This window comes from Poecilia mexicana, unplaced genomic scaffold (assembly GCF_051168715.1).
Source record: "Poecilia mexicana isolate PSO_F unplaced genomic scaffold, ASM5116871v1 scaffold_21, whole genome shotgun sequence".
NCBI lineage: Eukaryota > Metazoa > Chordata > Actinopteri > Cyprinodontiformes > Poeciliidae > Poecilia > Poecilia mexicana.
In genome coordinates, this window is record NW_028263390.1 from 17,699,819 (window position 1) to 17,722,185 (window position 22,367).

At 37.9% G+C, this 22,367-nt stretch overlaps 3 protein-coding genes across 4 annotated transcripts; all 3 read left to right on the forward strand.

The window, feature by feature from the left end:
- The first annotated feature begins 5,010 nt into the window (after window positions 1–5,010).
- On the forward strand, window positions 5,011–9,038 carry cnr1 (cannabinoid receptor 1). Its single transcript, XM_014978018.2, has 2 exons — window positions 5,011–5,396; window positions 6,051–9,038. Exon 2 carries the CDS (start codon window positions 6,096–6,098, stop codon window positions 7,488–7,490), a length of 1,395 nt encoding a protein of 464 aa, XP_014833504.1. The 5' UTR covers window positions 5,011–5,396; window positions 6,051–6,095; the 3' UTR covers window positions 7,491–9,038.
- A 1,761-nt stretch (window positions 9,039–10,799) lies between these two features.
- On the forward strand, window positions 10,800–14,445 carry akirin2 (akirin 2). Its single transcript, XM_014978007.2, has 5 exons — window positions 10,800–11,320; window positions 11,718–11,852; window positions 12,711–12,860; window positions 12,948–13,019; window positions 13,818–14,445. The coding sequence occupies exons 1-5, from the start codon at window positions 11,149–11,151 to the stop codon at window positions 13,826–13,828; spliced, it is 540 nt and encodes a 179-aa protein (XP_014833493.1). The 5' UTR covers window positions 10,800–11,148; the 3' UTR covers window positions 13,829–14,445.
- A 774-nt stretch (window positions 14,446–15,219) lies between these two features.
- On the forward strand, window positions 15,220–22,367 carry rars2 (arginyl-tRNA synthetase 2, mitochondrial). 2 transcript variants are annotated; one of them, XM_014977963.2, is made up of 20 exons: window positions 15,220–15,387; window positions 15,475–15,548; window positions 15,663–15,765; window positions 15,975–16,058; window positions 16,142–16,242; window positions 16,328–16,383; window positions 16,660–16,743; window positions 16,829–16,905; window positions 17,078–17,236; window positions 17,317–17,423; window positions 18,641–18,736; window positions 18,861–18,921; window positions 19,622–19,698; window positions 20,147–20,271; window positions 20,915–20,982; window positions 21,073–21,182; window positions 21,706–21,801; window positions 21,875–21,949; window positions 22,051–22,114; window positions 22,204–22,367. In XM_014977963.2, the coding sequence occupies exons 1-20, from the start codon at window positions 15,352–15,354 to the stop codon at window positions 22,288–22,290; spliced, it is 1,740 nt and encodes a 579-aa protein (XP_014833449.2). In that variant the 5' UTR covers window positions 15,220–15,351; the 3' UTR covers window positions 22,291–22,367. The 2 variants fall into 2 exon arrangements, with proteins under 2 accessions (XP_014833449.2, XP_014833454.2); XM_014977968.2 differs by lacking the exon at window positions 15,220–15,387 and having other exon boundaries at window positions 15,667–15,765.

Below are 22,367 nucleotides of genomic sequence, written 5' to 3' on the forward strand. Positions count from 1 at the left end.
GTTTAAGTTGATTTGCTACATCTGCATGACATCACAAGGGGGTGACGAGCGCTACTCCTCTGGCATTTGTTGATGTTGCAATAAAACAGAAAAGATAAGCACGAATAGATGGTGTTTTCCGTTCTCTTTTCATTACAATCATAATCGCTCGATTCAGGCATTATTAATTAAACCAGCAATTGTCAAAGGAGGGAGTTAATGGTTTCCTCTGGGTGGCTGTGTACACCGAGAGAATCAATCTGTTGCTGAGGTGCTTCTGTGACTGAGCAGTATGTGATAGTGGGTAGTAAAGTACCGGCCAATGTTCCCTTAACTCAGACGATGGCCACCTTTTCATCTGTCAGCTAGTGCTCAAGATGTTCGATGATGTGCCATCGTCTCAGCTGAAGGCTGAGGGTGGTGGACGCAGACAGGCTGGAGAAATTGATTCGCAGGGCCAGTAATGAGGGGGTGGAACTGAACTCTCTGATGGACGTGTCAAAAGAGAGGATGTTGTCCAAGTTAATGACAGCTCTGGACAACACTTCACACCCACATGTTGGACAGGCAGAGTTGTTCAATAATAGGCTCACTCCACCATGATGCAACAGCGGATGCCATTTTTTAAAATTATTGTTATTATTATCATTATTTCTTCTTATAATTCAGATTGGAAGAAAGGAGTGGATATGAACAACAGCTAATTTATAAAACATGATATCTCTGCTGCACAGACTCATAATAATACATACAAATGTTGCTTTAAACATGTAAATGTGAAATAAACAAAAACAAAATTAGCACATCTGCTGTAACAAAACAAGAGTGATGTAATGTAACCAATAAATGCATTTCTGGCGATAAACAGTTTTTTAACATCTGGTGGTTTTATACAGAGAAGAATAAAAATTCAGGACACATTTTGTGGGTGTGCTATGACAACAGAGCAACAAACCATATAGAAACATCGTCAATAAACGAGGGTAAGCCTTTCCTGTTTTACATCAATTAGAACTTACTATAATATTAGAGATTTATCTTTAGATATTATGAGTGAGATATTATACAGAGGGCCCCAGTTTAAAAGGCTTTCCTTCCCAGGATGTATCAAGTGGGTTTGTGTCAGGAAAGGCATCTGCCCTTAAACATCTGCCCAGTCTGTGTGTACGCAGCTGTGGAGCAGGAAAGGCTGCCGTGCTGCGGCAACCCCAAGGAGGGAGGAGCAGAACAACAACAACATGAATCAGATAATATATTAACGTCTTCTTGGCATTGTGCAGAATTTCACCAAAAGACTTTGTTTGACTTTTACTTAATGTAAAACACAGATTTCCTGCCAATCGGCATCACTCAAAGCAAGGTGCATTCAAATGGTGAAACTGTAACAGTTTTGTTTAAAATATTTAAAATATTTCAAATGTTGTAGCTCGTAGAGTTTTATTCAATTTTATAGGATGTTATGCATCAGTATTTGTGAATATTATGTTTCTCAAGTTTAGTTTGTTGGAAAATAGAGTCCCCCCCCCCCATCCATGCATATTAACATGCTAAAAGGGCAAGGTGTTCTGAATACTGGGCAACTGACATTTCACACTCAGCAGCAATCAGATAGTCAAATTACAGCTGTTCTGGAAATCACACAAGACATCCCTCCACTCTGCATGGTTTACTCTCCCCTGAGCTATTTTTTAATTTTTTTCTTCTTATCCAGGGATTCAAAGTGAGTCATTGTAGAGGACAAAATGTTATGTACCACAACTGAAACGCAGATGGCTTCAAGCTTCGCTTCAGCCATCACTCACTGCTAACTCACGGGTTAGCATGCCAAGCAAGTCAGAGAAAACTGTCACAGTACAACAGTGAGTTTTGCGAACCAACCTGCTGCCCAAAAGTCTAACTGCCCCATGTGCTGAACATTATGAAGTCTGCAACTGCTGTGTGACTAACAAGCTGATTTAAAACTAAGTTCGGGCATCTTTGGAAGCGGTTTCTGCATTGTTTTTGTGGTTAGGTGTCAAGTTAACACATTTCTCTTTGTTTTTATTTGGGATTCTAATTACTATGGTGCTGCAAACGAGTGTGTTATTGTGAAGCTGAAGAACTTCACAGTAAAAAAGTTAAAGGATCGTCTTTCACATTAAGCAAAGTGTATTTGAGACTACAAAACATTACATATCACCCATCATTTAATTAATGAAACATGGCTGTGGCAGCATTATCTTATAGAAACACTTTTTTATTTTTTGCATTTATAGGAAAGCAGGTCAGAGCTAATGGGAAAATTGATGGAGATAGATACAGAGCCAAAGCTACAGTGGAATCAGTTAGATTAAAACGGGCCTATTAAAAGTCCAGACCTAAATCCAATTGGCAACCAGTTGCAAGACTTGAAAATTGCTTTTCACAAAAACTTTTCAACCAAACTCTGCTGAGCTGTAGCTATTTTGCATAGAAGAATAGACAGACATTTTACACCCTAAACTTGCAAAGCTGCTAGACATACACTAAACACTTTTTTTTTTCGAATAAATGTTCTTTAGCTTCACAATATCCCGCTACTTTGTATTACCGTAGTGAATAATGAAAACACTGAATATTTGGATTAAATTTGCAGAAAGAGTTAGAAAAGTTCAAAGCGTATCAAGACTTTTGCAAACTCTGATTTTCACTCATACTGCATTTAGGCATTCATAAAAGCACACAGTGACTTTTCACCTTAGATAGGAGCAGTTTTTGTGTGAACACAAAGATAATGATGTTGCAAAGACCACCATCTTGCACCCTGACAGCATCCAACCAGGCTTTTCTTACCAACTCTTGAGTAATGAGAAACCTAAATAGAGAAGTTGTGCTGATCCTGCAATATGCAATAGTGCAAAATCTTACAGGGGCACTAATTCATAAACAGAAAATATACATTAAGGCAATATAGATTTCTTTGCTAAGAAAAATGCTTTTACAGACATTGCATCAACTCTTAGTCGGTTTTATAGGCTCCACTTCCATGCCAATAAAGTTAATTGCATGAAACCACTTAATGGCCCATCTGCAGACACTCCCAGAAATGTGGTAAACATAACCCAGGAGACAACATATGGTACCAGCAGTGAAACGATGCTGCTGTGAGGCACAGGCGTGTCCCAGACTGAGACTCATCTGAGGGTGATGTTCTCCACCGCTATTTATGTTCAGTGCATCAAAGCTTCGAATGGGGTGAGAAACCCTGAGTTTCTCTCCTCTCACTGCTTTAATGTTTCCTCAGACAAAGCCATATACTGGCCACTTATTCTGCAGGAGGTGTCAGACTCAGCAATCGAGGACGAGGGCATTCACGCTGGTTTGAATCATTGAAAGAGGCTTTATCAGCATCCAAACAAGGGGTGACAGAAAGAAAAACATGTTTTTTCTGCTCATTTATAAAAACAAGTGAGTGATCTTCTTACATTTGCAGCTTTTCACATCAGCCATTGTTAGCAGCCATGCCTGAGTTGTTTGGTTAATTGCACCTGCGATGCTGACTGAATCATGGCCTAATTCAAATCCCAAAGAGTCATTTTTACATTCTGTCTTGTGTCTGTGGCTTTAAAATGCCAAGAAATCCATCCGTTGTGATTCATTTGCTCTAAAAAAAGTCACTTAGCTCCCATGTTTTTCATCAACCCCCTGCAGACTTTGTCAAGTGGAGTCAACATTGCAGAAACACAACTGAATACATGGAAATCAGATCATTCATACTCACTGACTTTGATCTGTTTGTGTTAGGGCCCACTCTTTGTTGTTCTTATTCATAACAGGATCTGACTCTTAATTGTTGGCCTGCAATGTGATTGAGCTTGCTGATAAGTGGCTGTGTGTCCAGTTTACCCAGTGGAGCGGAGATGCTGGTGTGAAAACATGATACAGCATCTATGAATCATCACATCTCTTCAGAGAGTAGAAATTACTGGCTAAGTTTAGCTGCATATTTCTTTGTTTTTGGTCAGACACGTGCTGTTTTTGTTCAGAGGTTGTTTTTGAATAAACTGTTCTTCTTTTGTGTATTGAATGTCTTTGACCTTCCCTTTCACCTTCAGTTGTTAAAATAGATTTAATGAGTCACTGAGGGTACTCTCTTTGTTTTATGTTGTATTGTTTTTTATTTTTGCTTCTTTTTTGGGGGGTAGGAGGGGTTTGTTTAATGTAGATGGTTTCCTTTACTTTTTCGCTCAGTCAGTCATGCTTTTGTTACAACTTGACAAAGTCCATGTGTTTCACCACATTTTAGATTTCCTTCCTGTCTTGCCCAATGTCCGATTGAAATGTCTCCTCCATACCTGAGGTTCTTTTTGATTCTTTTTTTTTTCCTAATACAGACATGCTTGGCTTTAGCAAACTTGACACCTCCTTAAGTTTCCTAAGTTTCCCCAAGGCCATGAGGCTACAAGGCTGGTCCCAGCCATCCTACATAGAACAATTATTTCAGCCACTTTTATCCTGTGTTTCAAGTCTTTTTGGTCAAGATCTATCACCTCCTGTCAGTCTGAAACTCTCCATGGCTGAATTTCTTTAAAATGCGCTGTAAAACACCTACAGGGAGCATGAAAGGAAGTCTAGGTGAGATTTGAAGCCCCTGTAGGAGAAAATATAACCTGGATGGCAGAGAGTCCACATCATAACATGAGGAAGGTTCATAGTCTGATGGCGACTCAGTTCAATCAATACCAGAATAATTATGTCAGCCTTTCTGTTCCCTTGTCAAACTGGTTTGTATGCTTCAAAGATAAAAACGTGTGCCATCTCTTCTTCAATATAAAATTTATGTTAAACTCACTTTAATAGCGAGTGATTTAATATAAAAACGGCAACATATTGGTGCTGAAAAATGCGTTCAGATTTTTTTTTTCCCTCTGCGCGCAGTTTTTGTGTTTTATTGCAGTTTTCCCCCGACGTTGAGTGATGAGAATTTAAATATATTCTATCTATAAGCCTTCGCTGTCGTGTGCCTCGCTCCTATGCGCCATGGAGCGATTGGCAGCTCCATGGGTTGGGCAGACAAAGCTCTATATATGAAAACACGTGACAGGGCTCGGAGAAGCTGCGCCTCATAAGAGTGAAGACACAAAGAAAAAGGCTGGAGAGACGCTGGAAGCAGCAGCAGCAGCGGCAGCATCGACACTTCCAACCTGTTTCCAGAAAGAAGGCGCGCACTCCGGGTGACAACTTCGACTCCTACAAAAACTTCAGCTGCATTACGAATAGAAAACAAAGGGATAAAACCGAAAAAAAATAGTATTGCTAATTATATGCATGGCTGTTTTTTTTTCTTTTTTCTTTTCTTCTGAGATCTAAGACTTTTTGTGGTTCAGCAATGCGCTTCTGGCTCGGATTTACGCACGGCGATAAAGGGCGATTCTGCACACTTGAAAGAATTATGTAAGGTAAAGAAACGCACTGTCATTCATTTCTGTCTTGAAATAACAGTTGCAGGGGGGATTTTGAGGGTTTTGTTGTTATATTAGCGGTAATAAATTAAAATTCCATATTTAAAGAAATATCGCACAATTACATAAATAATAACAAATAATAATTTTGATACGAAATTTTACTATTGCAATCAGTAGTGAAACCAATAGTGGAATTGCAACAAATTGCTCTTCTAAATCATTTAGGCACTTTAGTGGATGATACTAACAAGCCTGAGAAGCCACATGTAAAAATAATTCTAGGTTTGTTTAAGTTGTTCTAGTTATAAAAAAGTGTTTTAATGTGCTTATGTGCGCTGGTTGCCTATGGGTGCCTATTGAGTATTAAACTCCATAGGGATAAGAAATTATCTAGTGTATGCATAATCAAAAACTGAGCCAGAGTAGTTGAAAATTGGATTTTAATTATTGAGTGGCTTCATGACTTTTTATGTCAAACATCTGCAGTTAAATGCTGTAATTATGTGAAGGTTATTTCTTTGTAAATGGAATCTTTCTGCATCAGAGGCAAAGGCTGGACTTCTGCAAACACACCAAAGGAAAAACATGTTTTATTCAGGGCTATGGAGATGTTCAAAAATCTAATATTTTTTTGTTATCAATCTGTAGGTTGTTCCGTCATCTCAGACTGCAGTATTATCCTCAGACACAGCCATGAAATCTGTGCTCGACGGGGTGGCAGACACCACCTTCCGGACTATTACATCTGGGTTGCAGTATCTAGGCTCCAACGATGCCAACTATGATGACCCCATCAATGACTTGAACTTAAAGGGCAGCTTGTCAATGCAGAAGCCCTTGTCTGCTTTCCGCAGCAAGGTACCTACAGATGAAGAGCTCATCCTCAAGGGCATCCCCTTCTTCCCTACCAATGCCACAGACTTGTTTGGCAACAGGACCACATTTAGAGATGAGACTAATAATATACAATGTGGCGAGAACTTTATGGACATGGAGTGTTTCATGATCCTGACTCCCAGCCAGCAGCTAGCTGTGGCTGTGATGTCTCTGACTTTGGGTACCTTTACAGTGCTGGAGAACCTGGTGGTGCTCTGCGTCATACTGCAGTCCCGCACCCTGCGCTGCCGTCCGTCCTATCACTTCATTGGCAGCCTTGCGGTGGCTGACCTCCTGGGCAGCGTGATCTTTGTCTACAGCTTTTTGGACTTCCATGTTTTCCACAGAAAGGACAGCCCCAATGTGTTTCTCTTCAAGCTGGGTGGAGTCACTGCATCGTTCACGGCATCAGTCGGGAGCCTCTTCCTCACTGCTATCGACCGCTACATCTCCATACACCGGCCACTTGCCTACAGGCGCATTGTAACTCGAACCAAGGCCGTCATAGCCTTCAGCGTGATGTGGACACTCTCGATCATCATCGCAGTGCTACCTCTGCTTGGCTGGAACTGTAAACGTCTCAACTCAGTCTGCTCAGACATATTCCCCCTGATTGACGAGAACTACCTGATGTTCTGGATCTTCTTGACCAGTGTCTTGGTTATTTTCATCATTTACGCCTATATATACATCCTGTGGAAGGCACACCACCACGCTGTGCGCATGCTAAGTCGCGCCTCCCAGAAGAGTCTCGTTATCTATTCAGCAGATGGGACTAAAGTGCAGACTACACGCCCTGATCAGGCACGCATGGACATCCGTTTAGCCAAGACCCTGGTGCTCATCCTGGTGGTGCTGGTAATCTGCTGGGGTCCCTTGCTTGCCATCATGGTGTACGACCTCTTCTGGAAGATGGACGATGACATCAAGACAGTGTTTGCATTCTGCAGCATGCTCTGTCTCCTCAACTCCACCGTCAACCCCATCATCTACGCCTTGAGGAGCAAGGACCTGCGGCGTGCCTTCCTCAGCTCCTGCAGCATCTGCCGGAGCAGTTCCCAGCAGCTGGACAATAGCCTCGAGTCGGACTGCCAGAACAGAAATGCCAACATTTCTGCCAACAGGGCTGCAGAGAGTTGTGTGAAGACCACTGTGAAAATAGCCAAAGTAACAATGTCTGTGTCGACGGAAACGTCTGCTGAAGCTGTCTAATTAGCCATCAAGGGCGGGGGGGGGGGAGTGTAAATGTCATCGACCTTGAACAACCCCATTTCACATGAAAAGCAAAGGTTGGGCATTCCAGAAAAGTCCTCTCCTGAAAGTTCTTGACTCTCATCCTCACACAGATGCTTTAGTGGCTCCATAATTTTATTTTGGTGGATAAGTACATAGAGTGCCAAAGTGCCAAATGGTATTGGGAGATCATAGAAGGGACTTGCAATTTGAAAAGGACTTGGAAAGACTATCATAAGTCTGCTGTTTGCCACAGACTTCTTGATATCCAGTCAGCAAAGGCATATTATATTTTTGTACTGTGAATTCAGGTTTTGAAAAACTCTATCTTCATTTATGGGATAAGGGGCTACTGCAATTTCTAAGTAGAGATGTTTTACAGTGTCATGTAGAACTCAGTGTCTCGAACCATACGTATTACAAATCATAGAGCCTTGACTTCCTATAGGCTTCATGTTGCATAAATGCATTTTTGAAACTGAATTTTTAAAAAAAATCTGATTGTTTTGTTCCAAAATTGTATGATTTCTGACATCACTCGGAGAATGATCAATGTGTGGAGAGATATTTTTGAGAAATGAAAGGTCAGGTAAAGTTATAAACCATGAAATATCAACTCGGACTTGTAGGTGTAAAATATATTTACGAAATCTCATTTTTCGGTGGTAAAGTGATTTCTTTACTAGCCGCCTGCTCTTGCAGGGTAAAAATATCTTTATTCAGTTGTGTACCAAACAAATGTACAGTGTTTAATTGCAAATGAAGTGTTCCAGTTCAGCTATTCAGCCAAGTCAACTCAAACGCCAAGCTTTTTTTGTTTGAAGCCTGAAAGATAAAAAAAAGAAGAAAAAAGAGAACAACACAGAGTGCTGGTCACTACTGTTGGAAACCAAAAAGGTTTTCAGACTAAGACTCCTTCTGTCAAATGTTTAATTTTATTGGATTCCGCCTTGTATGTATATGTGGTACCTTGTGACTTAGTGATCTGTTTTCAACCCTAAAGCCTTTTGATCATTGCAGTGAATTTTTCTTAGTGCTACTGTTGCATAAAACAAAAGAAACCAATGCACAGGGCTGTTGAATTGGTTTTGGCGTGACTCTGAATAACATAAAAATAACTGCTGTTAATTTTTTTACCTCTCAAAACAAAGAAACAAAGGTCAGTAGCTTGTAACTTAAATGGAAGTTTGTGTGTAAGACTTATGTGAAGATCAAAACTGACCTTAGATAATCCAACATAGCAATGATGTGGTTTTTTCTGATAGATGATGTAGAACTTTTAATCTAGAAATCTCACAGCACAATTGTTCTGTAAACATTTATCTCATTGTGAAGTTTTCCAGACAGCTGTTTATCAATATGCTTCTGCTGGCTCTTGTAATTTTAAATATTAAAGATCAAATGTCAACTTGTGGCTTATGTACATTGGTGGCATAATGAGGAATCTATGACTTCAAAATCACCTTCGGTCAAGTGTTTCTGGTATTGCTGTGTTAAAACTTTTGAATAAAGTTGCAGCTGGTGTCATGTTGCTTGCAGGTGTTTGATTTGATTAGTTGACAACAGGAAAATGACTGACGAAACAGGGAACGTCTGAGCTCTATGCTGACAGAAGAACAAGGCCAGAAGCTCTGTGCTACTCAGTCATTAATAATGTTTTACTGCCCCCTTGCGGGTGCTGAAATATTGCATCTTTGCAGTCATTACTTCTACTTCTCAGCATCTAAAAAGAGACAGATTTTTAGGTAAATAAATAAAAAACAACTACTGTTCCACCTTCCCTGCACGGTGCACCATCTGCCATTTCCTTTTACTGAGGGAAAATTGAAACATCTGTTAATTCACATGTTCTCTGCATTTTTAACAAAAGAAAAAAAGGAAAAAAGAAACGTAAGATAGACTTAAATAATACCTAATAACAACTGATAACACTAATAACAGATTTAGTGATTTTATTTTTTACTCTGGCAGAAATCAAACAGAGCAACCATTTTTCACAACTTACTCTTCAGTCTTCATTGAGTTCACATAGCACATATTTTATATTTATTTTAGATGTCGTTTTGCATTTGTAGTTATTTAGAAAAGCAGAACAACAGGAAAGCATCATTGTTGTTCTGCTTTTAATATTAGGAAATGTGGGGCTTTTTCACTATCGAGCTCAACTCTTGGGAGTGTTGACATTTACAACATTCCTCTCTTGAGAAACACATTAAGCTGAAAGTTCCCTTAAGTAGCAGTTATTATGTTCTTTTAACCAGAATATGTAACATTTATTAATAAATGTAATAATTTGTAGAAAGGTTTAGGCGACCATATTTCATCTAATTAAAAAGCAACAATGCTGTAAACTACAAAAATAATTTTTGCAAGCTTATTAAGCACTCCAACTATAAATACAGTTATATGAATTATCCCACTGAGAAAGTTTCTTCCATTTGTATTATCATTTATTTTATATGATTTATATATAGTAATTAGTGTATGTGTTTGACATTTTATCAAAGAATTTGACACAGAAATAGGTAGAGTTGCCAAAAATTGCACTCAACAATAAGTGTAGAACTACTTAAAATGCATTTAAGTAGTTCCACTTAAATAGTAACCTGGAAAAAAACAGCACTGAATTGGATTACACATAAAATTTTATAAATGATAATAATAAATACAAATATATAATAAATAAATAAATAAATAAATAAATAAATAAATCTGAGGTATTGCTTGCTTAACTATACAGAGAAAATATTAAATTATCTGCAGGTTCATTTTGAAACAGATGGTAAAAAATAAATCACATCTTACACAAATTTCACAACATAAAATATTTGAAACCAATACCAGGTATGTGATGTACACATTCGAATAGTAAAAAGTGCATCCAATAGCGATGCACGATTTATTGTATGTCCCAAATTATCTCCAAATGGCACAACACAACAGACTTTTTCTTTCTATACGGTATTTCGTCCCTTATTTACTTTTCATTTCTTGACTCGGGTAAGTACACAAAACATGTATTTATTAAACGTACTTTATTCAATTAAAAATGAATATGCAAAGATTCAATAAATGAATTAATTATCCTATGACTTTTTTTAAATTTCAAATGAAAGTAAAACTTTTCTTTTGATTTGTAGATACTCCAACAAACAAAACAAATTTGAAAAAAGACGCTTCCCTGGCCTTTAGGGAAACGTAGTCTTCAAACAATATAAAGAAGTGAGAGAGGGCTCATAAAAAACTACAAATTCCAGCACCAGTTCAAGTTCTTGCGCATGCTCATAACTAACTAAGTAAAGGATAATAAAAGAGAAGCTACTCTGAACCGTTGCAATCGCTGTGGCGTATGACTTAATCTTAAAATCTGGTATCATCCAGGTGTGTGCTGCTGTTTTTTCTTAATTATTTTATCGAGATTATCTGGTAATGTAATCTCTTATTTATAATTTTTTAGAATTTATCAGTGGAGGACAGGGATAAGCATAAAAAAGTGCGTGGCGTCCCGAGTCCTGAATCGCCGCTGCTCTTTTTATGGTTAGCATTAGCAGCACCGGGGCCCAGGCCAGCTACTTCCTGGAGACGAGGCACAGTTAAGACTTCGCTTTTCGCCTATTTTTGATATAATTAAGGTATAATGGCTTGTGGGGCTACTTTGAAACGTACCCTGGATTTTGACCCGTTAATGAGCCAGGCTTCCCCGAAAAGGAGGAGATGTGCGCCGGTCATGTCGCCGGTATCTTCCCCACAGAAATACCTGCGTATGGAACCGTCGCCTTTCGGAGAGGTCTCGTCTAGACTGACCACAGGTATGATAATTGGTGATATACAACTTTGCAGTGTTACTTATGTTAAGTTTTATAATGTTCACATGATCGCTGCTTGTTCACTCGTTTATCTTTTCCTTATTAGTTTACTGTAAAGTGTGCATGCAGTATAACTCTAAAAACATGACCGTTATGATGGTCATTTTCAGTTATCTCAAATATATCAACAATCTATGGCTTATAAACTGTCATATATGCGTACATTATAAGAAATTTGTTTATTGTAGTGCCTCTGTGAAATTGATAACTCCTGCTAGCATGCTATTTAAGCTAATTTGTAAAGTCTCCTAGTTGGACTAGGTGTGTGAACCCCGACTTTCTTTCTGTACAAATGAAGCTCTTTAGTTTAAAGATGTTTCTGAACTTTATCTTCTCTTAGAACAAATTTTACACAACATAAAACAGGAGTACAAACGCCTTCAGAAACGTCGACACCTGGACAGCGCCTTCCAGCAGACGGACAGCTGCTGTCCTCTGGACCTGCAGAACATCCAGGCTGGGTCTCCTTTACCAGGTAGACACCATGTCCATGTTCTAATAAAGATTTAGTCTTTTTTTTTATGTTCTCCTACTTCCAGTTCTAAGTCGTGTGTGTGTGTGTGTGTGTGTGTGTGTGTGTGTGTGTGTGTGTGTGTGTGTGTGTGTGAAAATTACACCCACTTCATGTTGTGATGAACAATATTTGTGTTGAGGGCAGATGTGAAAGAACAGTTGCTGTACATTAGATTTTTGATATTATTTTAAATATGAAGCAAATTAACTATGAATTTGACATTTTTAGCTCTCTTTAGCAACTTATTTATCAGTCAGCACAGATTGCACTTTATTGTTGCTAAGAGAAGGTACATCTTTACTTTGATTCAGATTTCAAAAGACTGCAAATATTTCCAAATTCAACATCGGATTGAAATGGAGCAACGTTTCTGTTTTTCTTTCAGTCTTTCGCTCTCTTCCTCCCTATTAAACTGCAGAAATGCCACATACAGGTTGCTGTTATGATGACATTGTAGCTTTTTTCTTCTATGATTGGAAAAAGGTCAGATTTTTTTTACCACTGGACAATTGTTGTGATCTGTTACTACAGATCATGTCCTATCGATGACATGATGCGTGTTTGTAGCTGATTGTAAGAGCTTTTTACAACCTTGATTCTCAAACTATGTATTTATGTAAAAAATGTTTTTTTTTTTTTTTTAGGGTTCTTAGGTTTAGCACAGAGACTTAAACTCGCATGAGAAAACTAAACTTTCCTGTAAACTCTGTGAAGCCTGACTTGCCTTTGACTGACCTGGTCAGTGTTTCAGGGGATGTTGGTGGTAGATATGTGAAAATTTTCATGCTATTTAAAGATCGATGTTGACTCTCCTCACAGGTACTTCCTCAGATGCCTCATCTCCCACCAGGAAGGAGCAGCCACTGTTTTCCCTCAGACAGGTTGGGATGATCTGCGAGAGACTACTGAAGGAGAAGGAGGACAAAATCCGAGAGGAATACGACGAGATTCTGACGACAAAACTTGCTGGTGCGATTTTTGAAAATGTATGGCATGCTATTAGAGTTCTCGTAACGCACATCTGCTAAAGCGATGAAACTGCTCCTTCTTTCACAGAGCAATACGATGCGTTCGTCAAGTTCACACATGACCAGCTGATGCGAAGGTTTGGAGAGCAGCCTGCGAGTTGTAAGTATCCATAACATCACAAAGTCTTCTCACCCATTTTAGTGTCTTCAGGGATGTTGAATTTCTCCTTTATCCTGCATAGGTCAAGGCTGATATCTGTCACAGCTAAAACAATTAAATTATTGCTGAACAATAGTTTTTGTGCAGTTTTTTTCCCCCTAACTTGGTGTAGCATATGCATATATAAGAGAATATCAACTTTGATAGAATAACAACAAAAAAATATATTTTAGAAAAACGTATGTAGAAGGAATAGCTCTTCTCTCTGCAAAGAACGAATAGCATGTTGGCCAGAGGTTAATGTGTTAAGACTTCATATTATCATTTGGTTTATAGATGAAGTCATAATGGTTTGACATACCAATCAATTAGTCTGTGATCGAAATCAGTTGCCTCAGTCAGAAGTATAAAAAATTTTTGTTCATTAAACAAAAAAACCTAAAGTGTGTATTTTTATTAAATGTTTTTCTTGATTGTTTTTTCTCTTTTTTTTCTTTTTAAGATTGACACAAAGTGATGTAGTGCTTAAAAATAACATCAGATTTTTTTTTTGTACTGCTCAAATAATTTTATATTTTGCTTGGTTTACATCCGTTTTACTTTATTGTACTGAAGGAAAGAGAAAAATGTATTTTTTGCCTCATAAGCCAAGTTTTAGGTAGAAATCTTTTCAGAACATTGACAATAGGGAAAAAAATGCAGCTGAAAAGGTGCCTGTTATAAATACATTGTTTCCTGGTGAGATCACACCATGCAGAAACATAAAGTAAAGTTGTTTATTTCTTGTTTTCCTTACAGATGTCTCCTGAGTCCTGCGTTCTAATCTCGGGATATTCCCTTTGCTGCCATCTACTCCAGGGACTTGGTGGATCTCATTGGACTTTTGCTGTGCCATATTGCCTCTCTGTGGACTCACTGCCTCAGGCAGCACTTACTGGCATCAACATTTACTGTTGCTCAGAGGGTTTAGGAGAGTTTCGTGCTGCCAACATGTCTCAGAGACTACCAGTGGCCTCTTGACTGCCGTGTTGCATTTGGCTTTCCTCTGATGCCTTCATCAAGCACTTGGCCTTCCTTGATTTAATTTTTTTATTATTTCTTTCGTGTTATTTCACCAAGGATGCGAGTTGTGCAGCTTTTCTACGTCTACTTTTTTTTTAAAGGGATTGGAGACCGAATAGTGGAAGAAAGGCAGCTCTCTGACTGGGCTTGAGTTTCAACAGTTGTCTTGGCTTTCTTCAACATTGTATAAAGTGTTCTGATTATTACTGCTTTTAGATTTGTACATTTGTATACACTGTATTTCATTTTTCTTTTAAATGTTTTGGCTTGACTTTGTTCACTGTATTCCAATGTTATGACTTTTGTTTGCTTTAGGTTTAAAGGGGCTTTGATTCAAATGTAATGAATAAAAACTTGGCACAAACATTTTCTTACTGCTTTTTAAAAGTTTCTTTAGCAAAAAGTCCTTTTATTTTTCTTTATTTTAAAAACTGAGTTGTAAAATGACTGAGATATGTTTTAAGTACTTGAATTTTATACTTGATTTAATAAAACTGAAGATAAATTAACAAAGGCACAGATGTATCCAAGAAAAGAGAATTGACTTTTTGTGAAATTTATCCCAAAAGTAAAGGTTTCACCATGTTTTAGGCCTACCTTTTCTGATCTCAGTCCACCTGAATAAAGCTTTATAGCTTCAAATATTACATATGACATCCTTCTGAAAATGGACAACCTTTCTTATCTACTGTAGGAAAGTTTTGTCATTTTTAAAGAATTTTATTTTTAGGTTTTAAAATAAAGAATAACTTACTAGAAGGGAATGGGTGTAGCCCATGAGGAGTTTTTATTTGTAAAATAAAAGCACAATTCATAAAAAGAAAAAAAATGGATCTAAAAACGTTGCAGTTATAGTCATTCTGTTGTGGAAATGCAATCCCATTATTTAAATAATTCAGTAATTGAATAACTACATTTAAAAGCATCAGTTCATTAAAACTGTTAATGACGTTATTTAAATAACTTAATTCAATAATTAGATAACTACACTTAAAAGCATCAGTTCATTAAAAAGCCATTAAGTCTCGAGCAACTTGCCCCTCCGGAGTAGCAAGTTGCAGATCCCTGTTTCAGACGAAAGTGGTGGCGGTAGAACGGGAACACTAAATCGAGCAAACCTTTGCCGAAACTTAGCCTGTGATTGGACGAGCGGACCGGAAGCAGCGTGAAGCAGGAAGTGTGACATCTTCCAATGTGAACAGGTCGTGCAGAAATGCTAAAAAAAATTTATGACCGTTATAGTTAATGTTTGGCTTTATGTTTAGAAAACATGGCTTGCTTTTTTAGAAGAAAAATTGCTGCGAAGGTAAAGTTGACAAAAAGACGCGTCTAAGTTTTATACACATTATCTCAGACCTTGTAAGATGGTCAGTTTACTTGTTTAATTTTCCAGCTGGCGAAGACGCTGCAACAGTCTGAGGATGTTTTTGTCCCAGCTCTGACTGCTGCTCCTGTTTTAAAGAAACAGTTAAGTTTGTTCACTTAATTTGCATCCAGTCTGCAGGTGCCTTTCGTGTTTGTCCTTTCACTGTTCAGGTTTAACTCCAGGATTGTTGTGTGTGTGTGTGTGTGTTTTCTTAGTCAGAGTGCTGACTTCAGGATGTCACCTGAAACATTACGAATCAACGGGATTCTGCCTTCCAGTGGGGATCTTCAGTTGCAGACAGAAAAGCTGGCTGCGCAGGTCAGATTTATAATGCAAACAGAATATGAATAGGCTCCAATAAGAGATGTAATATGAGGGGAAGCTATAATCTTATTTCACCTGCAAGTGACGTCACATGCATTGTCTTATAAAAAAAAGGCAAATATTTTCTATCATTTTCAACTTTTATGTAAAACACAAACTGCATTAACTTTTAATTGGAGTTTATGTGATAAACTGTTTTTCAGCTAAAGCCAGACAGCGTGGTGGAAGAGATTTCAGTTCGACAAGGGTGGATTTACTTTAAGCTAAACCGCAGTCTTCTTGCTGAGGTTTGTTTGCACTGACTCCCAGAGAGCCCAACAAAAAGTCTCGAATTCTTCTGATTGTCACATTTCAACCTTTTCTGTTTCAGAAACTGCTGGAGCCATTTGGGAAAGGCGAGAATGATAATTTTGGGTTAAATAGTGAATTTTTTGAAACTCTGAAGAGAGGGACCATATTAGTGGAGTTCAGGTGGGTTTAGATTTATTGGTCTGATTAGAAGTACATTAATGTATTTAAAATTTATTTTAAAACGCAAACATTATGTGTTTCTTAGCTCCCCAAATATTGCTAAAAAGTTTCACGCTGGGCATCTGCGCTCAACAATTATTGGTGAGTTTGAGAAATTTATCTATTTTGCATACTTTTCTGCTTTAGCATAATGCCCAGGAAAAGCACTCGTACAACTTGAATCTTTGAAACTTCAACTGGAATTTTATTTTACCAACACAAAGTAGTGCTCAGTTGTGATGTGGATGGGAAATGAGACTTGGGTTTTCAAAATATACACAGCTAATATGCGTTGTTTTTTTAAGTTGAAAGTATTGGAAAAAATGTTAGGTGATCATTTTGATTAAATTCCAACTTTTGCATGTATTCCTTCTTCAGGTAATTTCATTGCTAACCTGAAACAATCCCTCGGTAACAATGTTATCCGAATGAACTACCTGGGAGACTGGGGCATGCAGTTTGGTGAGTGTGTCGTTCCAAATGTGTTCCTGGAAGTGAATTTTGCTACTTGGCAAAACCACTAATGTGAACTGAATTAAACTTTCAGGTTTGTTGGGAGCTGGATTTAGCAGGTTTGGGTGCACAGAAAAATTAAAGGAAAATCCATTACAGCATTTGTTTGAGGTGGGCATTTTTTTCCCCCTTCTAAATAATTTTTAGTTCTGAATTTGAGTATATTTAGGTATTTGTTTGCTTTCATTCACAGTTTTTGGTTATAAAAGACAGCTGCCTGCTGCCTTTTGTTTCCTAGTACAATGGATTTTCTGGTATAATTTGCTGTCTTTCTGTACTTCAGGTTTATGTTCAAGTGAACAAAGAAGCGGAGCACAGTGAGGATATCAAACTCGCAGCTAGAGACTTCTTCAGACAGCTGGAGCAGCATGAAAACCAGGCCATGTCATTATGGCAACAGTTCCGGGAGATCACAGTGAAAGAGTATCAGCATGTTTACAAGGTCAGTTCTCTCTCTGAAACACAAACTCATTGTGAAACATGAAATCACACATGTTTTTTGTTTTTTTGAAATCTCAACAGAGGTTGGGGATCCACTTTGATGTGTTCAGCGGGGAGTCCTTTCACCAAGCCCAAACCCAGGAGGTGGTCCGGGAGCTGCAGAGCCGAGGTCTGCTGAAAACCTCAGAGTATGTAGACGCCTTCATTCATAACTACACTTGTGGCATTTAGGAACTGATGCAAACGTATCAGATTTAAGATTTAATTATGCTTCTCCTGTTGTGCGCAGCTATGACGTCAGGATGCATTTAACAAGAGCGTCATACTATTGTTAGCATATTAAATCATCAAGGACTAATCTGGGGGTTATGAATAAAATTTGTCAGTTGTCATTACTCTTAAGTTTTCATGACCTGGAAATGACCATGTTTAAACAAGAAGCGTTTAAAAAGACAGCTCAAATTGCTGAACATTTAGGTGTAAATGTATATGAATATTTATTGGATGGACAACAAATAAGAACCACACTGTTCAAAAATGCCTCAAATAAGCATTTGATTAAAATAAATAAATAAATAAATCATTTTTCTCTGGTTTTTTAGAGTAACAGATGTGCCCCAGCCCCTGGTGGCAACTTGTATTAATACGGTTCAGGGCAACAGCTGCCTAGGTTTCATTTTAAGTTCATGAAATACATTTAGGTCTTATGTTCAGGTGTAGATAAATAATAATAATATTTTTTTAAAACTACTTTTCCTGTTTTTTTTTTTTGTTTGTTTTTTTTTTTGCTTCCTGGACCTTAATTTGTCAAAGGAGCTTATTTATTTTGAGCCTAGTAAGGACCCACCAGAAGCGCATAGTATTTACAATAAGGTTGGAGTTTGGACTTTTAAGTATATCAGGACCTTGGTTGACTGTTTTAATTTGATTTAAACACATATCTGATTACCAAGCAGATTTAACCCATGTGCAGAGACTGAACTGTCTTTTTTTTATGTCTTTAAACTTAATTATCTGTTGTTCACATGCAGGGATGTAGTGGGGGCCTTCGAACATTTATTTGCTGATTTAATAGGCGGACACTGAAGAACAAAAAGAGTTTAAGTGGTATTGTGAATATTTAATTGAATTCAGCTGCTTCACCTGTTTTTTTCCTTTATCTGGAAAAAAACAGGTGGTTTAAAAAGCCAAGAAAATTACCAGCACGCTCAAAGGACTTCATCTAATTACAGTCTGGACAATGCTGCAGTGGTCAAACTGAAAACTAATTATGGAGGCTGAACAGTGAAAGTGTAACCACATAGAATATACTAGAGACAAATAGGTTTGTTGTATTTATTATGTTTCAGCTTTTTTTTTTTTTTGCATGTATAATTTTTATATGCATCTGTTATTGTGTTAACAGGAAGGGAACCGGCGTGGTTGATCTCTCTCCAAATGGAGACATGAGCAACATCTGTACGGTTCTCCGCAGTGACGGAACGACTCTCTACATCACCAGGTAAGTGCAAGCAGGATTTAAAACCAGCACAGGATTTATACATGTTTGTAGATCAGCACTTAGGTGGTTTTATTTTGAAATCTCAAATTATTAGATTAAGGCACTGAAATGTTTTCTCTCACAGGGACATTGCTGCAGCTATCAGCAGAAAGGAAAAGTACTGCTTTGATGATATGATTTATGTGGTAAGAGCTGAAAGAAATCTGTTATTTTTATCTACTTTACTGTTATGTTGTTTCTGTCTACATCTGCTGCATTAAAAAAATAGGAGTGTTTCCTAAATGAAGTGAACCTTCTCTTTAAGAAGCTATAGATGTTGGTGTCAGGGTTCCTACGTAGTTTTGAAAAGTCTGGATTTGTGTTTGACCGTTTTTTCAAGTCTGGATAAGTATGGAAAAAAAGAAAATGTAGTTGCCACAATTGTCCTTAAACCAAATCTAGTGAAAGTCCAAAACAACATATTTTACAAAAGATGGCAAACTTTGGGAATTGCACTTTAAATAATTTGCATTTATAGCTGGATAAAGTGGTTTTTCAGTTGTGCTCCATCATGATTTGTATAATCTCCAGAAGACGACAATTTAAGCAGTTTAAGGTGAAAATTGTGCACTCGCATGTGCAGAATGTTCTAAAAACTGCTGGAAAAAAAAACTAGAAATTTGACCCTGGAAAACTATAGAAATCTGAAATGCAAAAGTGCAGAAACCAAGCTTTTGATTACTAGTTTAACAAAGTGTTCAGTTTACTGGAAATCATGCAAAACTTGATTTTCACGAATAGTCAGTTGTGTGAGATCATCTTAAACTGCCAACTCAGATTTTCCACCTGTATAGCTACCATTTAATTCTCTTGGTTAATCAGTTTTTTTTTTTTTTTTTTTCCCAGACAGACAAAAGCCAGGAGAATCACTTCAACCAGTTGTTCCAGATTCTCCGGACAATGGGGAATTCTTGGGCTGAAAGGTAATAACTATGTGCCTCACCTGCAGATGTACAAAACATGTTCCGCCTTTGGCAAGAAAGCCAAGAGGAATGACAACAACATAACCAGGAAATAAATCACTTAATCAGAGAATGACCTGACTTTATAGAATCACATCTGAAGTTGATTATGAGTGGCTTCAGAAATGTTTCATAAAGACTGACACAAAACGATAACATTATTGCCTGTAAGCATATCGGTGAGAAACACTTTATTCCTATTTCATGTGACTGCTTCTCTACCTACCACTATAACCCTTATTAAGTTAACAGCTGTTTACAATTCAGTGTCATTATACTCTAGAAAATATCTTAAGCTCTTTAAATGGTGAGCTTCCTTAATTTAATTGATATTTATGTTGCTGTATCTTGTATAACAATTCAACAGCTTTAAATTTGAATTCATATTTCGGAGTGGTTGTGTCATCAGGTGTCGGCACGTGTCCTTCGGCCTGGTGCAGGGCATGAAGACCAGGACGGGTGAGGTGGTGTTTCTGGAGGATGTGCTGGACGAAGCTAGGGCCAGGATGCTCCACAACATGAACCAATCCAATAGTAAGGCCGTCCACATTTAAGAAATTTAGCATTTCAGATCATGTTAAATATTGCTACATGCTTGGATGTCAGTACTTAAACTTCTAAAAAAAAAGAATACTGCAGCAGCACAAGATCTAGTTTAAAAAATAAATTTTTAGTATATTCTAGTTATTAATGAATCTCTGTGATCCCTTGCATGTTTTGATATAATCTAACTTGGTCTGCATGGTACTGCAGTGCAGCATTCTGACAGTCTTACAGAACTAGTCTGCAGAACTAATTTCAGTTAAATTAGTGACAGATTGTTTTCTAATCTATGCTGTACGTGCTCTAATTGCTGGCAAAAAAAAAAACAAATTAATTAGAGAACATAAAAAAGTGTCTAATTTTTCCACCACTAACTGACAAACATAGCAGACTGTTGGCTTTTCTTTCACAACTCATGGCAGACTCACTCTGAAAATGCATTGGTCAGGTTAGTCTTGGGAATGACAGTTTAGAAATTCTTTAATCTGACTTGCTGTGGGGTTAATGTGGCAACAAAAAATTATGTTCTTTTAAAATAGAAACAATGATGACCAGAATGAGAAACTTGTCATCATTTAGTAGTAATTAGTGAAGTAGTTTGAGGCAGTAACGCCCAGAATCAATCTTTCCACAGCAACAAAGGAACTGGACAACCCGGACGACACAGCAGAGAAAGTGGGAATCAGTGCATTAATAGTCCAGGTGAAGCATCACAACAGATCTTCACAAAATCCCACGAGTTGTTTTGCTTGTTGACAGGAAAATATTTTTTTCCCACTGCTGTTTTATCAGGATTTTAAAGGTCCCCTTCAGTCTGATTATAAATTTGACTGGGATCTGATGCTGCAGGCTCAAGGCGACACCGGTGTCTTCTTGCAATACACACACGCCCGACTCTGCAGGTAAGCATGAGTTGTTATAAAGATTTAGGCATGATTATTTATAGCAGTATGATTCATATTATGGCTTACAGATGAATACACAAACTCAATCACAAATAATCATAGGAAAGACTTCTGACTTGACTTGAATTCAGCAAATCCTGTCCATACCCTTCATTTCAGAGTAAAACACAAAGCATAATTGCTAAAGAAAGCTGACTGTATCAAAGGATAGTAATTGAATGTTTAGTGGAAGGAAAAAGTGCAGTAATGTCCAAGAGTTTGGATGGAGAGGCACAAGATTGAAGTTTCCACATTCAGTAATGACTTAGACAATCTTAAACTGCTGCTGTTGGTGCAGTTTAAGATTGTTCAATAGGCTGAGCACCTCCATGTCCTCCTGCACTGATGCAGTTATGTACTCCAAAGGAACCCACAACCCAAGGATTTACTGTATATTTGTTTGATTAAAAATCTTCTAATTGTTCTTGTGAGGTATTCCAACTTTCTAAGAAACCCCATAACCCCTGTAATGGTTTGGCAGTCTAATGCAGAGGAATGAAGGCATGGAGGCAGCGGCGTTCAACCCGTCCTGCCTGTGTGAGCGGACCGGTGTCGACATCCTTCAGCACCTCCTTCGGTAAGCATACCACCGTCCACTGTGCTGTAACAAGCTCACAATCTACCTGTTAAATATTAATTTGTTTTTCTAGTTACGATGAGGTGTTGTATCAGTCGGACCAGGATCTGCAGCCCAAACACCTCGTCAGCTTTTTACTGAAGCTGAGGTAAGGAGCCGGATGTTTGCTTTGAGGGTTAGTCCTGCGAAGGTTCACACTTCGCATAGACACACCTGTTCATACTTTTATTAGAACTCTGTACCTTACAGCCGCTTCGTCGCTGCAGCGCACAGGGAGCTGCCTGTGAAAGGAAGTCCTCCGGATGTTGCACAGGTTTATAACAAAGCACTTCTAACTATATCTGAATATGCAAAATTACATTAAAAAAAACATCTTAAAATGTCTTTTTGTTCACTATGCAGGCAAGGTTACGACTGTTCAGTGCAGCACGCTCAGTTCTGGCCAGCGGGATGAGAATACTTGGAATCACACCAGTTCAAAAAATGTAAACTAAACCTTTAAAGATCTTTGGTAGTGAATACAAAGTCCTATATTTGTCCAAATAAAATTTAAAAATACATACAAA

Bases quoted from the DNA above. Each gene is read 5' to 3' on its own strand.
- cnr1 (XM_014978018.2), top strand. From the start codon at position 6,096: ATGAAATCTGTGCTCGACGGGGTGGCAGACACCACCTTCCGGACTATT.
- akirin2 (XM_014978007.2), top strand. From the start codon at position 11,149: ATGGCTTGTGGGGCTACTTTGAAACGTACCCTGGATTTTGACCCGTTA. The intron at 11,853-12,710 runs GTAGACACCATG...CTCTCCTCACAG, and splicing joins GGCTGGGTCTCCTTTACCAG to GTACTTCCTCAGATGCCTCA. The intron at 12,861-12,947 runs GTGCGATTTTTG...CTTCTTTCACAG, and splicing joins TCTGACGACAAAACTTGCTG to AGCAATACGATGCGTTCGTC.
- rars2 (XM_014977963.2), top strand. From the start codon at position 15,352: ATGGCTTGCTTTTTTAGAAGAAAAATTGCTGCGAAG. The intron at 16,243-16,327 runs GTGGGTTTAGAT...TGTGTTTCTTAG, and splicing joins ACCATATTAGTGGAGTTCAG to CTCCCCAAATATTGCTAAAA. The intron at 21,183-21,705 runs GTAAGCATGAGT...ATGGTTTGGCAG, and splicing joins ACACACGCCCGACTCTGCAG to TCTAATGCAGAGGAATGAAG.